We start from the raw sequence: 16,647 nt of genomic DNA on the forward strand, positions 1-16,647 counted from the left end.
ACCAGGTTGAGTACAACCCGTCCACCACTACTCTCTAGGTGCGCCCCATCAGCCAATTTTTTATCCATCCAACTGTATAGGCATCAATGCCATAGTCACTTAATTTATTGATGAGGATGGGGTGAGAGACAGTGTCAAAGGCCTTCTTAAAGTCTAGAAAGACTACGTCCACGGCGACACCATCATCCAAGGATTTAGTTACTTGGTCATAAAAGGCAATCAGGTTGGCCAGGCAGGACCTGCCTTTGATGAATCCATGCTGATTGCCCCTGAGCATGATCTCCCCTGCAGGCCCCCCACAGATGTGCTCCTTAATGATCCTCTCCAAGAGCTTCCCGAGCACTGAGGTGAGGCTTACAGACCTATAGTTACTTGGGTCCTCCTTCCTCCCCTTCTTGAAAATTGGGACCACATTAGCCAGTTTCCAATCCCCCGGCACCTGGCCAGATGGCCACGAATGCTCATACAGCTGGGCCAGGGGCTCCACAATGACCCCTGCCAGCGCCCTCAACACCCTTGGGTGGAGGGCATCTGGACCTGCAGATTTAAAAATGTCTAGCCCTTCCAGAAGATCCCTAACACATCTGTGCTGACTGAAGGCCTGATAGAGCTATCCCCAAGATTGTCCCTACCTCTGGTAGGTGGGATATCCTGGTCCCTGTTCAAGAAGACAGATGCAAAGAAACTGTTAAAAATATCAGCTTTCTTGTCTGGCATAGTGAGTGAATTTGCACATACAGAACCCACATAAAGCGAGGGAAACCTGTATACTTAAATACTATTTGTTATATGAACAATTGTGCAGTGTGACAGACCTCTTTAAGCCTTATTTTGAAAATCAGTGAAATTATCAAGAGAGTTGATCAGAAGTTGCAAATAAAAAGGCTGAAACTCATTGCCACAAGGTGTTGAAGAGACTGATAAATTAACCTGGTTAACTAACCAGGTTCAAAAGAGGATTAGACAAATTAATGCAGGTTAGGTTTATCAGTGGGTATTAAACATTATAATTAGGGCTACAGTTTAGGACTTTATAGGGTTTCAGTGCTGGAAGCTATAAGAGGAGAGGAGTAGGGGACAGATCAGCCTGGTTAGGCCCTCCATATCTACTCTTCTCCTTAGCATCTGGGGGAGACCGGGTATGGGGCTAAATGACCTTCTGGTTTGATTTACTTTTTATGTTACCTTATGTTCCTAAAAGGTAAAGATCTGTCTGTATGTGTTATTAATTGTGTTTTTAAAGGTGATTGCTGTTTTGCTTGAGGAAGATCGAGTTGCAACACAGCCGAGGTGGAACCTAAGATCTAGACAAACTAGTCTGTCTATTAGTGATAGTTGCTTTCAGTTAAATACTAATCAACCATTCCTCCATGGTAAGATAAATTCACTGTATTATTTTTAGTATTGTAGCTGGACAGGCTCCAAGGACAGCTGTGTCACCCCCTAGTGGCCACTTTGATCCTGCCCTACTAGCCCACTCTCACTGCTGATTCTCCTGCCATGCCTTAATGTTTAAGTAAGAAGTGGGGTGGCTGCCTTTAGAGACCAGTGAGCTTGGAGTGTTCATCCTACCCTGACTACACAGCCTCTCCATTTCCGGGGTTACAGCCCCACTGCCCTCGTTGCCTTAAGGCAGGGGCAGGCAAAGTCCAGGCTGCAGGCCAAATCTGGCCGATAGTAGACTACATGTCCCAGCAGCTCCTGCCTGTGAGACTGGGGCTGGTTTCCATGGAGACCTTAGCAGCAGCTGCACTGTGATAGTGCAAGACCGGGGTTTCTCTGGAGACCAGCCCCAGCAGCACTGGCAGGCAGCAGTGGCGCCAGCCTTTTCCTGGTGCAGGGCCTGAGGGGTAGCTGTGCTGCGGGTGGGAGCGGGGTGGGCTTAGCTGCCACTGCCTGTGCAAGGCATGCAGTGGCAGCAGCTGGCACTGCTGGGAGGGGTGGCTAAAGGGGGCTATGGGGAATTTTAGGATGGCCGCTTTGCACAGGCCTAATAATAATATAAGCACAAGAAGTACATCAGAAAAATGCATTTATTGTACTTGGAGATGCCTACATTTCCGATTCTACGGTCTTGCCCCTACTGCCAATCTTTTGTTTGTGGTACTAGTTTCTCTCACAGTACTTGCACCTCTTCATGAGAATGTCAGGCATTGGATGTTCCCAAAATTCTGCATATTCTCTGCCTCCTGGCAGCTAAGAGTAGTTGCTTAGGATTTATTTTTCCTATTTTTGTTTCTCTCACTGAAATTCAATTTTGAGATGAGTGAATAGTTCTGTCCTCTCCTTCTGTGCCAGTGGTTCTCAGCCAGGCGTGCCATGCAGTGTTAGAACTGGTAGGTGTGCAAACATGGTTTGCAAAATAAATCCAGAGATTTCAAATGGGAATCCACAGGGTTAAAAGCATTCTGACCTGTTGTGTTCTTTCTGAGTTCTTTGCATCAGCGTAATTGCTCTACTATTTTTCTGTAGCCAAAAATTTAGTGGAAACTAAGAGCTGACATTTTTGAGGGGTACCATGACTCTAAAAAAGTTGAGAAGGACTACTCTATGCCATTCTCTTTCCTGCTCTGGTATCAGAGCACCCTATGATTAATGTTGACATTTTCTTTTAAATTACTCTTTAGTCTCGTAGGTTACTGCTATTCTCTCATTTTCAACAAGTTTTCCATTTTCATTTTGATGTAGATCGAAAAGTCTCCTGTCTGCACGTTTCTCAGGTTCAAAGGCAGGCATTACTTTCTGTTCATGGGTTACCTAAAAAGCCAGCTGCCATTCTACTGGACAGGAAGTATATCATATGTGTATGGAATGTCTGGCAGCCTTCCAGCCCTCAGAAAGTCCTAGTTTGTGACTCCGAGGTACAGTTTAAAGCTATTACACAATTGCCTATTTAATGAATTAATTCAGGATGCATACTGTACTTTTCAATCCTAGTGCAATATATAATTTGTACACATGATTGCGCTCAGTGAGCAAAACAATGCCCCATTACATTTTGCATTTTGTTGTTGGGTTGCTGAGAGAGGAACAAATTTTGTTTTAATTTAGGCCCAAAGGTTGTCAGGACCTATATGCTTCTAAAACTATTACTATACAGTAAAATTTCACCTATTCACTTTTTAGCAAAGTAGGAACAAACCAGCAATACTCTAGAGAGGAGATGGGAGGCTTTCTGCAGCCTGTCATACTTCCCTTTAAATAGGTTGGCCTCCCATTGAGCAAGCATCTCTAGTCTTTCTGGACATCTGAGCCTTGGAAGAACACGTATAAACTTAGCTGAATCAAATCTTTATTCTCCTTCTAATATTTTTGTCCTCTCACAGGTAATATGCTGCTGCTTTAGTCCCAATAAAGCAACTTTAGTATTTGCTGGAACAGTGGATGGTTCTTTGTTAGTGTGGGATCTCAGGGAAGACTCAAGACTGCATCGTTGTATGAAGTTCAATGAAACTGACTGGATATTTAGAGCTCCAACATTTTCCACTGGTCAGTATAAAGTGTGTTATAAACAATCATTCTGCATGCAATAAAATTGTCTGTCATAAATTCTGCTAAGAAATCAAAGGGATCTTTAACCTAGTTTAGCTATGCTAGAGAAAGTATGTAGGATGGCACACCCACTATCAGCAGTGGGTGTAAGGTAGGGTAAGATACACACATCAAGGGACTGGAATAGAAAAATGCAAGTTTGAAGAGGCAGCTCACTTGCACTTAAATTTCTAACCATAGTTACTGACCTAGGCACTTCTGAAAATCTTACCAAGTGACTTTCCATTAAACTCTCAAATTAGGTGCATTTGAGTTAGGTTGTTACCAGTGTAATTTTTATCACCTCCAAGCTTTATCCATTTACTATTACATTTTTAGCAGAGTTATCTCCTCTGTCACTGTTTATGACCCCTCCATCTATTCATTGGGCACAGAACATCAAATCATAGAACATCTGTTAAATTTTGATTTCACCTAGGCTTGCATTATTCATGCGTGCATCTTTTGCACTTTTCAAATTAGTTTGAAATTTAGATTATTATTAGTTTATGCCTTTTTATGAAGGCATCCGTTCAAGTTAGATGGACTGCACTGGGAATGGTGGGAAAAAATAAATAAACTAGAAACCGTGTGTGGGAGGGCACCTTTGGTGCCTGCTACTTTAACGTTTGAGAGCAGGCAGCAGGGCAGCCTGCAGGTGTGGGCTAGCCCTAATGAGGCAGTCACAGCAGGAGTGGGGTAATGAGGTTGAGGCCAACAAGGAAAATCAGAGTTTGTTGAATTTGCAACTTATTCCAAACAATATCTACATACAATAGCACCCATTTAAAAATCACTCTAGAGTTACTTCCCTGATCCTTTAGTTAAATCTGCATGACTGAACCTTTGCATATTTGTGGAATCTTACTGGCTTTAGGCTTCATAGGTTGGTTGTTAATGGATTTTTTAGGGGATTACAGGCTTTTGGTCTTGAGTGACATGGTATGCCAGCAACAGAGCATCCACTTGTGTTGTGGCTCGTGATTTATATCAGCAACAAGAGTTTAATGCTGAAAACTTAAGGAGCCTGTTTCCTTAAATCTTGAATGAAAATAATACTGAGTTTCAGCAGCAAGTCTTTGGAAATCAGAATCTCCAATTGGGGGCTATGAACTGAAATAGTTTTTTTCCTAAATAACTTCTTCTTAAATAATAAATGCATATTTTCAATTTCCAGACTTTTTCTTTGGAAATACTAATTGACTTTTTCATTAAAAAAAGCTTAACAGCTTTGGATGACTTATTTCTCTACCAATTTTGTATTTCCCATTTAGAACTTGAAGTTAATATGTCCAAGTGTATCATGCAATAGCACAAATGATGCTGCAGTAATTTGGGCAATGAAAAATTTAAAAAAAGATAGAAGATTGTTTATCCGAAGTATTTTATTTAACATGTTTTTAATACAGTTCATTATTTGTCCTCCTTGGCTACTTATAATCCTGAATTTTATAATCTAAATGTGCAACTTGCTTGTTGTTTTTAAATAGTACAGCACTTATTAACTCTAACTACAGATGGTGTTCTCACCTCAGTAAACCACACATGTTCTGTACAAGCCATAGAACCTGTTTCAACTTCTGTCTACAAGGAACAGAGTTCCTATGGGCTCTCAGGCCTCTCTTCTCAAGAAGGTATGTGAATTGTTCTTTAAAAATATAATGGATGTGATATTTTCCTTATAGTTAAATAAATACCTTATGCTAGGTATTTTACAGTGCCCTAGCCAAATTCTAATTTCCAGATGCATTCTGCCTCTTTAAAATCCTACATAATTGCATTGGAATACAACATCAGTCTTCATTTTCTTCCTTATAAGCTATTAGTCTATTATCTGAACTAGCTTTTATAACTATTATGTCCTTCAATGGGTTAACTGCTTTATTTACCCCTTTTGGTCTCCTCAACCTACCTTTACCTTTCTCAGCAGCTCCCTTTGCCTCAATCCTTTCCTCCCCATTTTCCTATTATTTGTATTTAAATTACTTTATTCGTGTCTTTTTATTACCCCTGCTCTCTGCAAATCCACTCATAGCATCTGATGAAGTAAGCTGTTACATACCAAAATGCATGCCACTCTGAATTAATTAGTCTCTGAGGTACCACACTACCATGCCTCTGTCCTTAGTTCAGACTACCACAGATAACTACCTCTCTAAAAGCTATTATGACATTATTGTGGGCTCTTTTACTACAGTTGAGTGTATGTGTGTTTTGACTGTTATGTACAAAACCATTCTAAATCCTCCTACAGTAAAACAAGTTTCCACAAATACTTCCTTCTGAGGTAGTTTCTGGGGGGAGTAGAAAGGGTGAGAGATGAGGCTATCTGACTCTATAGAGCAGTGTTCATTTCTGAAAACACTCACAGTGTGCCACTGAACTCACTATTCTTGTGCATTTTCCCTAATTTCTTTATTGACCCTACACATAGAGACATGCTGCCTTGGATCCTATATCCCCAGCTCCTCCAGGCTCTGTGGTAGAAGACAGCATTAACTCCAGAGCAGAAATACACTCTGAAACTAAAGGTTTACAGAGAAGAGCTTGCTGTACCATGCAGATGGCATATGTCTTCCCACTTCTTGTTTTGCCTGCAAAACCGTGCAGAATCCAAGCATGTAAAGAGATGCAGAAAATTTCCAGGGCTGGGCAACTGAAGACACAGCATGCCAGTGTAGTACCCCTTCTTTCCTTCAGTTTATATTTGGCCACTTTTTCATCACAGAGGAGAGCAGCATGGGGCTCATGCTTAATACACCAGGATATTAAATGTTTGAAAGTCTTTGGTATCCTTTGGGTTGAAAGTGTTATGTAAATGCAAGTTGTTATTACTAAATTATTATACTTTTCCTCCCATAGAAATGTCAGGCCTTTCATTCCAGATAGCTTCAATCGATGAAACTGGAATTCTGAATCTGTGGGTAAGTAAATGTAAGAGGAGGAAGAATATTGCATTTCAAGAAGATAAAATTTATTTTAAAAGAGGTAGCAAATCTTCAGGATTTCAAATAAGAATGTTTCCTTCACCTAAATGTGGCACAAATAGCCATTTTACTGGTATTCTGCATGACCTGGTTCCTTCATACCATAAACTTCCTATAGGGCAGAACTTGTGTTGGGTACTGGATCCAGGAAGCCTCATCTCTGGGCAGTGTTCCATTGCTTTCTTGTTTTAACAGGTTTTTTTCCTGAGATCTGATCAATGTCTACTTCGCTGTGGTTTTAAAGCCATTGCAGTTTAAAAATAGTGCAGCAAGGGAACGTAATTGTTCTCTATCTTCTTTATGGCAATCTTTCCATATCCGTGGTTCCAAAACCATGATCGTACTCCTCCCCCCTTAATTTTCTTTTCTCCAGGCTAAGCATACATAGTTCTCTCAACCTTTCCTCATACAGCTTGCCTTCTAATCCTTTTATCATTTCTTGCACTCACCTCTCGACCCTTTCCAACATTTTTATATCCTTCTTAAAATGTGGAGTCCAAAACTGCCCACAACACTGTAGATGAAGCCTAACCAGTGCCAATAGACAGGCGCATTTGTTACCTGTAAGGTAGTGTGCTGTAGACTATCTTTGAGACTTCTTTCAGACTAATACTGATAAACTAGAAATATTGCTGCGCTTTCTGAAGTATTTGCCTGATTGTACTGTCTGCTATTTCCTATTATTACAATTAAGTTAATCGTATTTGGGGAACTAGATTGCTAGATTGCTTTCACATTTACATCACTGGTTCAAACCCAGCAAAGCTCCCACTAAGTTCAGTGGGAGCTGAACTGGGTCAAATTATTTGTTATAGCCAGCCCTTCCTGGACAAGGGCTTGATAAGGGTATGGTGGGTTCATCCTAACACGTACCGGTGACAGCCTTATACAATGGAATAAGCCCATAATCACTGTAATGTTAAACTTAGTTCTGTTATAGATGCTCATATGGAACTGTGGTAGGGACCCTAAAAATGCCTACATCAGTTGTGGGTTTTGTTAATATTAGGTAGCTGCTAATTTTGAATCATTGTCCTTTTCAGGTTGTAGTTGAATTACAAAAAGTGGATATAGCTGGTTCACAAAGTGATTTAGGTAAGTCTTTACACAAGAAGAAACATTAATAACTCTGAATGGGAGGGAGGAAGAAAGCACTGAATACAACACAGCTAGTAATAGGACAGTCAAATAGTTTGGAGGAACAGAAGATCACTTGTGGGGAATAGAGCCTTGGAGTTTAATAACATGTATGAAAGATGCCTCATCTACAGAGTTTCACAAGCCCTATTCTCACTGCCAGTGGAATAACCATTACCTACCACACTGCCAGCTCTTCCCTTTAGGGGCATCTGATTGCTACTTCATTGAAGCAGTTTTCCCTACTTGTCTGACAATTTTCTTCATCACCACTGGAATGTATGTCCCTACCAATCATCCAGCTATTTAGCTTTAATTAGAGTTGTAACATCACATCTACTGTAGCCTGCATTTCGTCAACTGTAACTTTCTTACAAGTTCTCCTTTTGGGCTGAAACGTCTATATTTGGAAAATGTGATATTTGGGCTCTACCAAAAAAAATGAAAATCCATTCAGCTGTTGTGGCATATCTGAATGGGGAAAAATATACTTTCTTTACTTTAAACAAATTAAGAATTGCATGCATGGCTCTGTGAGAAGTTTTTTAGATTTTTAAATTTTGGACATTTGGCATGTAGTCTTTACTCATTAACCAGCTTATTTACACTAATAATAAAGTATTTTTTAAAAAAACTTATAATAAATATTTAAACACAATTATGCTATACTGCCACCAGCAATGTTTTTGATTCTTTGAAAGTTTCCTTTAAAGTTAGAGAAATCCAGTGTGTTTAATCTAGCAGTGATATGTAACTTATTTTACTGAAGTGGAGTCCTCTTTCATGTTAAGAATATTTACTTATAATTTCAGGTTTAATTCCTGGTGGGAAAGTAAAATTGGTACATAGCTCTACTGTTCAGTTGAATGACAGGTAAGAAAAATGGTATCTACTAGATTTTGTACCACAAAGATAATTCTTCCCTAGAAAAAGACTGTTACCTAATGTGGGTTCATTGGAATTTTCAGTAATTAATTGCTTTTGAAAATATGCACGCTTGCCAGAAAGCTGTGTCAAAATGTGGAAGATCTTCCTGTTTTATAAAGCTCTTACATGGCACATTAGTGCATGGACAAATGAATTGGGCTAAGATTCTGTAACAAATGTTTAATACTAAGAACAGTAAGACCTTCTATAACAGGGGTGTTTAACCTCTGGCCTGAGGGCCAAATGTAGCCTGCAGGGCTCCCCATGGGTTGGGAAATTTGGTGGCAGGCAAGCAGTAGCAATGCTGCCACTCCTCTCCCAGCGCCAAATTTTCAACCTTTGCCCAGCCAGGTTGGGACTGGGCCACACCTTTTTCCCTTGTATGGCCCTGCCAGGGCCAGGCAATGCCCCTTCCCCCTGTGCAGCTGGGTTGGCACTGGATAGTTTCCTGCCTTTCTCTGCATGGCTGGATTGGACCCGCCATGCCAACCCCATGTGCAAGATTGGGCCCACTGGCGCTGCCCATTCAGCCCTCTGGGGCAAAAAAGGTAGAGTACTGCTGTTCTGTAACATATTTGCATTGCTTTGGGTGATTTCCATCTGTTTATTTTGCTTTTTTACTTTTGCATTTCCCCAGCCTTTTCCCAAAAGATATGATGTGCCTGAAGACACCCCTGACTCTGAATATTAAGTTTCAGCCTTCTAATCCTAATCATTTTATTGTTGGGACAAATATTGTGAGTAAATATTTCATTGCATTATTGATATCTTTCCTCTTCCATTGTTGTTATAATAAACGTTTCTTTGGATTTCTACTGGTGCTTCATTTGTGAATATTTATGGTTTGAAATAATTATTAAAAGTAGTTTATTTTGCTAATTGGTAATGAAGATTTAAGGGTGTACATGGTTTTTCTTTTAATATATAAACACTGATAATATAGAATTTATTTCTGATTTTATGTTATTAACAGGGTCTGGTAAGTCATGGCACGAGACATGACTTAAGAATACCTCCAAAGCTATTCAAACCCCAGCAGGGTGGACCACGATCAGTAAGAGTCAATGCAGTTGATTTCTCCCCTTTTGGAAAACCAATATTTTTGGTAAGGAAGCTTTTTTATCTAAAAATAATTTCATTTTTGATTACTTGTTAGGGGGGAGATTGCTAAGTCAGCATCAGAAGTCGCAATCAGTTGACATTCCCAGTTCAAAACCTTCTTCAAATGTGGCAAACAAGTGTTGTATATTTTGATTAAACTCAGCACATGCTGAAAGATGGAGAAGTGTTACAATCCCACTAGAGCTATTACCTTAGAATTTGTTGACTGTTTTAATAAAGATTTAGTACAATACTTTCACTTCAAGTGGAAATACATGACTTATTACTGCAGTGGTATATTATTCTGTATCTGAGTCTGGGTAGTTTTCTTGTATAGCAAACATGGACACAATCTTTTAGTTGTCTCACTTGTGAAACCTTGTTCAATACTAGGTGAATATGATTAAAATAGGAAATCCTATAGGCGTATTTGGGCATCAAGTTAGGTTAGATCTGCTTTAGGATAATGGTTAAGGGACAAATCTTTCCTGACATATCACTGTAAGTGATGGTACAGGGTATAAATTAGATGTGATTTATCTAACATGTACACGCATTCTGTAGTACCTTTAGAAAACTGCATTTTTGTCTATGAGGAATAGGATAGTGTTAGTTAGATCATACTGAATTGTCTGGCAAAGGCCATCCTAGATATAAGCAAATCCAAAATTAACTCTGCTTTAATAAGCTTTTTTTCCTGCAACATCCTGTAGGATAAACGTCAGCTTGTTAAGTTAGAGGAATAGTGAAAAAAAGTGTGGCATTGTTCTTGGAAAATACTAATATTTCCATAAAAAGCAGTTGTTTCCCCCTTGTTAAGAAGCCATTTCCTGACACTTATACCATCCTTTTTAAAGAAAGGTTATAAGAATGTTCTTGCAAAGCAATTGGAGTCTTTTTGACTGACTTAACACCTTTTAGTTTTGAGCTTATTAAATCTGTTTCACTCTATACACAGATCCAACAACGTGAATCATCTACTCTGTGCTTTTTTTTTTCTCTCTTGTATAAAGTATGTGTGAGGTCACATAGGAAATAGGGAGGTGCCTTGGGCTGCAAAGCCATAAATGCTTTCAGTTCTTTCTTTCATTAAACATAAGTAGTATAATGTATTTTTGCTATCTTAGATTAAGGCACCGGCTAGAGCTTATTCTAGACAAGGCTGAGGTGACGCTTATAGTTAGAACACAGTATCTAGAACAAGAGTTGGCAACCCCCAGCATGCATGCCAGAGCATGGCACGTGAAGGCATTTTGTTTGGCATGTGTGCCTCAGGGCAGACAGTGGGGAAGAGGCCCGGGCTGCACTGCAACAACAAGGATCAGGCCCCTCGTGGCTTCTCTGCCACCCCTCCCTAGCACGCCAACATCTTCCAAGTAGAGATTGCAGTTATTTTGGCACACTGCCCAAAAATGTTGCCAACCCCTGATCTAGAGGAAATGATGTAGAATGTATCTGAATTTATTAAGGCGTGTATATATTCAACTTTTGTTATTCCCCAGTTCAGCAAGATAATAAAGTACACAGCACATTATTAAGATATCAGCAAGGCTGTTCTGCAGTTTACCACTTACCTGTATAATTTAGAACCTTGCTGAATTGGGACATTGGGTTCTGATCCATCCCCCACTGAAGTCAGTGGCAAAGCTTAGGATTGATTTCAGTTGTGCAGGATCAGGGCCTTATTGAGATTTGCAGTTTAAGGGTCATTTTTTAATCTTTGGCGACATTTGCAGGTCTCAGTTGGAGGTGATCTTATGAACTACAGACATAAAAAACACTCCAGGAGACTGTAGATTTTCCTTCTGGATAGAGATTTTATCCAAATACGTCTTTGGAACCTCCATATTTGGATTACTGCAGTTTGCTAAAGACCAGTCAAACTGAAGAAAATACTAGAAGTTAAAAACTGGAAAATTCCTTGCTGTCCATAGACTGAAGTGTAATAGTGATGCATCATTATATGTTAGATAGCTCTGTGTTTATTTATAGAGAACAACATGCCTCAACTTTCCAACCGCAGGATTGTAATTTTTACTCTTGATTAGTTTGTTTTGCATACAAGACTTGTCTTTGTTTTGTCATACAGGTTGGCTGTTCAGATGGAAGCATTAGATTGCACCAGATGACATCCGAGTATCCCCTCCTGCAGTGGAATGACAGCACGGATGGCCAGCCAGTTATTGCCCTTCAGTGGGCTCTAACGAGACCTGCTGTGTTTTTAGTCCTGGATGCATCATCTAATGTTTATGTGTGGGATCTACTGGAAAATGATTTGTGGCCTGTAGCCAAACAAATTATTCAGTCTGATAGGTAAGTAAATTGCATAACTCTTGCTTTTTCTTGCAGTTATAAAATATCAACATTACACTGAATCTGTCTTTTTGTCAAAATGTGTTTAACTGAATGCTTCCAGCAAGCCTGAATTTTTAGGTGTTGCTAGCATGCAACTTAGATTGGGCCTGATTTCATTTATTTCACTGTCATTTTACATGCTGCAGCAGTGTCCTTCATTGGCAGCCATTGGTTTCAGGAGACTATTGGTGGTTGTACTCCTGGTAGGTTACCAGTTACCACCACAGCTTCTTGAGTGACTGAGTCCAATGCACAATAGGCAGACCCTCTGGCAAGTTGCACATACAAATGCAGTTGAGCTTGCACTGGCATGCTGTGTGCTGTTTTGTAGCAGTGTAAAGAGGCGTTAAAGTGAATGACCATTCATTGATGACTATTTAGCAGGCCCTTTACGCTGTCAGAGAAGTGAAAAACTTGTAATGTAAATTAAAATCAGGCTAAGTGTTATAAGTGGGAGTTATGTTCATGGAGCAGCTGCAGAATTGAGCTGTTATAAATGAACAAATTCTGTTCCCATTGAAACCACCTGGATCACTCAAAGATTTACTGAAGGAGGGAGGGAAGGAGGGTCCCTTGTCTGTCTTAGGAATTTATCCTGCAATGCAGGAAAAGTTAGAGAGAACGATACTTACAAACTTCGTGCATATTGTACATGTTTAACTATAGAGAGAAATAAATTGTGGCTGTTTAAAATAGAAACCAGAAAATCACCTAGATTTGAATCTTATTTTGTAGAAGTTCATTCAATAAGATAAGAGTAGCTAGGTTCAATGGTTCTGAAAGACTTAAAAAAATTATTATAGTAACTTTTTTTTTAAAAGGCTGTGTTTTTATACCATTTTTTCAATGTTATATAAAATAATCATTTAGAATTTTGAACCAATTTGTAATGCATGATTAGAAATATGATTATGTGGAGGTTGCCTACCAAGATCAGAATTTTCCTTAAAATGTATAGATATAAAATGATTGCTTCAGACTGGTCCTTTCCTTGTTGCTTGTTATAGCACTGTGTTTTCCTACATTTCCATTCCTGGCATTTTATTTAGCTTTTTCAGAAGGCAATGCAATTCATTATAGTTTCCTATTAGAAAGCTTTTGGAAACAGTTAGTACAATTTTGAAGGATAATGTTCTACTTTCATTTATTTTCTTGCCATTAAAAAAACAAATATAAAAAACCTTCTGTTTTTATCAGGGTTCTGACCATGGCTGTACTGGGTGAACCAGAAAAAAAAAACGGGCTCTTGGGGATTGTACTGGCCAAAGAATCTGGAATAATAGACATCCAGTATATAAAAAAGAAGTGGGCCTTACTTCAGTCTGAGGAGTCAGAGAAACTACATTTGCTTTTGCAGCAATCCTTATAGAAGCAAATAAATTCCCTCCCTTTGAGTGTACAAATGTGGCTAATTACATTTAGATTCTTTTTTATAGCATGACTGTAGTTAAAAGATTTATAATTTAACATGTTTTCCATTTGTATTGTGTATACTGTACACAAGAATATCAGTACAGAATTTTGGGTGAAGAAATGCAATATTTTTAATAATTATAAAAATGACAGAGCACAGCCTGAAGGGAAGATAAATTATATTTACTTCCGTATGATATGGATTCGTAGACATCTATTATTTATAGATATTTTTCAATAAAATTTTAAAAACAGACCTTTCAAATCTTTTGATGTTTCTTAATATTTTACTTTAAAGCAGATTATAGATATTTTAGGTTCTTTGTGTCAACCTAAACATATGATTCTCTATAACTTAACATGAATGTTATAATAGCCTTTATCTTTGGAGTCTTCACAATATCATTAGACCTATCATTTGAGAAGTAAACATTATAAGCCAGATCGTACCACTGTATGGACATACCTGTGTATAGCCAGAAAGCTACGTAAGTTTACCTTTGAGTTTCCTTAGTATTCTCCCATGCTTCAGCAGGTTTGATTAATTGAGTCTGCTCTGACGCGCTGGAAGTCCTCTCATGCTGATTTCCTTCCACCTAGATCCACAACCCGCATGAAGCTATCCAAGAAATCCAAAAGAGCATGAAATGCTGCCCTGGAGGCATTTCAGTGCATAACAGGTTGTAAAACCATACTCATGGATCACTGTCATAATTGAAGTATGCATCAAGTAGGATTCAGCAAGGGTTTTCGTTAGGTCATATACTGTTCAGTATTCCCATTAATAACTTGGATGATAGAAAAGAGAGTACATGTATTAAATTAGCAAAGGAAGCAAGGCTGGGAACTACTGAAAGCATTTTGCAGGACACGATTGAAATTCAAAATGATCTTGATCAGAGAAATGGTCTGAAATAGATAGGATGCTTCAGCAAGGACAATTGCAAAATAATGCTCTTAAGCAGAAATAATTAACTGCACAAGTACAGAATGGGGAACAGTCGCACAGAACGAGATCAAAAACTGAGTTAACAAGGTCATGCTGATGCAACCAAGCAAACTTCTGGGATGTATAATAAGTGCTGTATATGAGTCACAAAAAGCGATTCTTCCACTTTACTCAGCCAGTGGTAAGGGCTGAGCTGCAGGAATGTGCTCAGATTAGAACATCACACTTCAAGAAAATTGTGGCCAACTGGAGAGAATCCAGAGGACAGCAACCAAATGATAAACAATCTAGGTAAGACTGAGGTGCCTGGCAGACATTAAAATGATTGCACAGATGGACTCTGAGGAGTCTTATGCCCAAGCCCCAAAATCATACATCCTGCCAGGATATACAGTTTTGGGGATTGAGGATAAAATTCCTCACAGATCCAAATCGCACAATTGCAAAGCTGGGGAGTGCCTGCCTTCTCACTGGGCAGGGGAGAGCCCAGGTCCCAGGGCCAGGATGAGGGCTGCCTCTGGATCAGGTAGGAGAGAGAACCAGGTGCCAGAGCTCAGGCTATTTATATGCTTTTTTATTTTATGACTGTAAAAGATGTATGATTTAACATGTTTTACATTTGTATTATGTATACTGTATATATTTTCAAGAATGTCAAATGCAGAATTTTGGGTGAAGAGATGCAATATTTTTAATAATTATAAAAATGACAGAACACAGCTTCGTATTGTATTTGAAGGGAAGATAAACATTTAAATTCCTGGAAAATCTTTTAAAAAAATCACTAAATATAGAGATTTTTCCACGACATTGCTTTTTTTATTTCTTGGGCCAGAATTGCAAATGCTTTAGGGTAACACTTGGTGTAGAAATCTAAGTCATTGGTTAGACAAAGTAAAAAATAACTCCCCCCATACCCTATAAAACCATAAGAAATTATGTGCGTCTTGAGTGCTAACAGAGAAGGACAACAGAAAGACCTGGTGGTCAGAATCCAGTTACAGATATTTGATGTCTTCCTCATTCGTTACAAAATAGAAAAGGAGATTTAAGTGGAGGGGGAGGACGGCTAAACAAATTTGTAGCTTTAAATGGAACAAACTCAAACTGGCCACACGGTGGTGCCCACCCACAGCATTAAAAGCGAGTGCTTTCGGCAAACCCCACACCCTGGTCTGAGAACACATTTCTTTGAGTTAAAATTCTTAAAAATAACCATTGCAGTCCAGCAAGAGTGAAGAAACACTGAAGTGACGCATAGCTTAGGGATAGTTTTGACCCTGTCCTGGTTCCCTGATCAGTCCCATTTTTTTTATATGTGTCTCCAATAAAGATCATGTAAATACAAAACTTGTTCTTCTTTATCCCACTCTGAGCTTGAAAACTAGATGGCATTAAAGAAATGCTGGCTTTTCTAAGAATAGAATAATCTAAGCCAAGATGATAGCATCCCCTTGCTGTATGTGAACCTAGGCAATGGTGAGAACATAATCCACTGTTGGGATAGTGCCTGGTCAACACAGCACAGCTGCTGTACTTTAAACACTGAGGTTATTAGAAGCAGTCCTGAGATCCTGAGAAATTCTGCCAAATTCTGAGTTTTACACCAAAGGTCACAAGTTGGGAAGATCTGCCTGCCCTGTTCTGAAGGTCAGTAGCCCTAAACCTTTATGACCCCTTTACTACAGCTTCAAGAATGAAGATAAAGAGCAAATTCCAGGCTTTTCTTCTGAAGTAACAGACTATGCAGTATTTAGAGGGGCTGCAAAAACAGCAGCTGCTGGTGCTATAGCTGGTCCAACCTCTCTCACCGCTGCTGCTTCCTAGTACTACTGCCACTGAGACTATGATTAACAGGGCTCAAAGGATGCAGCTAGGATCAAAATTAGGCTCCTAAAACCATGTTTAGGCAAATACCCTAATTTTTGGAGGTGCTGAGTACTCTGACAACTTGTGGTTGCCATTTCATTTTTACTTATTGTGGCCCGCTGTACCCTGTGATTAATCTTGTGGAACCATTGCTGTGGCTCACTGGCTTGATACCACATGTGTGTTTAGGCCTGTCAGATCCCTATGCTTTCAACCACCAGCAAAACATCACCTTAGGAAAAATCATGTCATCACAGTACTTCACAAATGTCCTTATTCGGTGTTGTCTAAAACCCTATTGGGGTTATGTTGCGGCTGTTTGTTTTGTGGTAATATTCAGACACCTTTGTAGCAATAGGAATATAGGGCTGGAAGGGG

General features: G+C 39.3%; 1 protein-coding gene across 5 annotated transcripts in view; it reads left to right on the forward strand.

Moving 5' to 3' along the window:
• WDR60 (WD repeat domain 60) overlaps positions 1-15,715 on the forward strand; it is a 42,216-nt gene extending 26,501 nt beyond the window's left edge. For 2 of the 5 annotated variants that reach the window (XM_006018552.3, XM_025197790.1), the window contains exons 14-24: positions 1,244-1,373; positions 2,689-2,861; positions 3,327-3,489; positions 5,049-5,165; positions 6,394-6,455; positions 7,562-7,613; positions 8,468-8,528; positions 9,220-9,319; positions 9,556-9,687; positions 11,773-11,996; positions 13,236-15,713. In XM_006018552.3, coding sequence (XP_006018614.1) covers positions 1,244-1,373; positions 2,689-2,861; positions 3,327-3,489; positions 5,049-5,165; positions 6,394-6,455; positions 7,562-7,613; positions 8,468-8,528; positions 9,220-9,319; positions 9,556-9,687; positions 11,773-11,996; positions 13,236-13,407 — 1,386 coding nt within the window. In that variant the 3' untranslated portion in view covers positions 13,408-15,713. Of the gene's footprint in view, positions 1-1,243; positions 1,374-2,688; positions 2,862-3,326; positions 3,490-5,048; positions 5,166-6,393; positions 6,456-7,561; positions 7,614-8,467; positions 8,529-9,219; positions 9,320-9,555; positions 9,688-11,772; positions 11,997-13,235 lie in introns of all 5 variants that reach the window. The other 3 variants (XM_014517385.2, XM_025197789.1, XM_025197788.1) reach the window with 3 other exon arrangements.
• Positions 15,716-16,647: the final 932 nt, after the last annotated feature.

This window comes from Alligator sinensis, unplaced genomic scaffold (assembly GCF_000455745.1).
Source record: "Alligator sinensis unplaced genomic scaffold, ASM45574v1 scaffold601_1, whole genome shotgun sequence".
Taxonomy (NCBI): domain Eukaryota; kingdom Metazoa; phylum Chordata; order Crocodylia; family Alligatoridae; genus Alligator; species Alligator sinensis.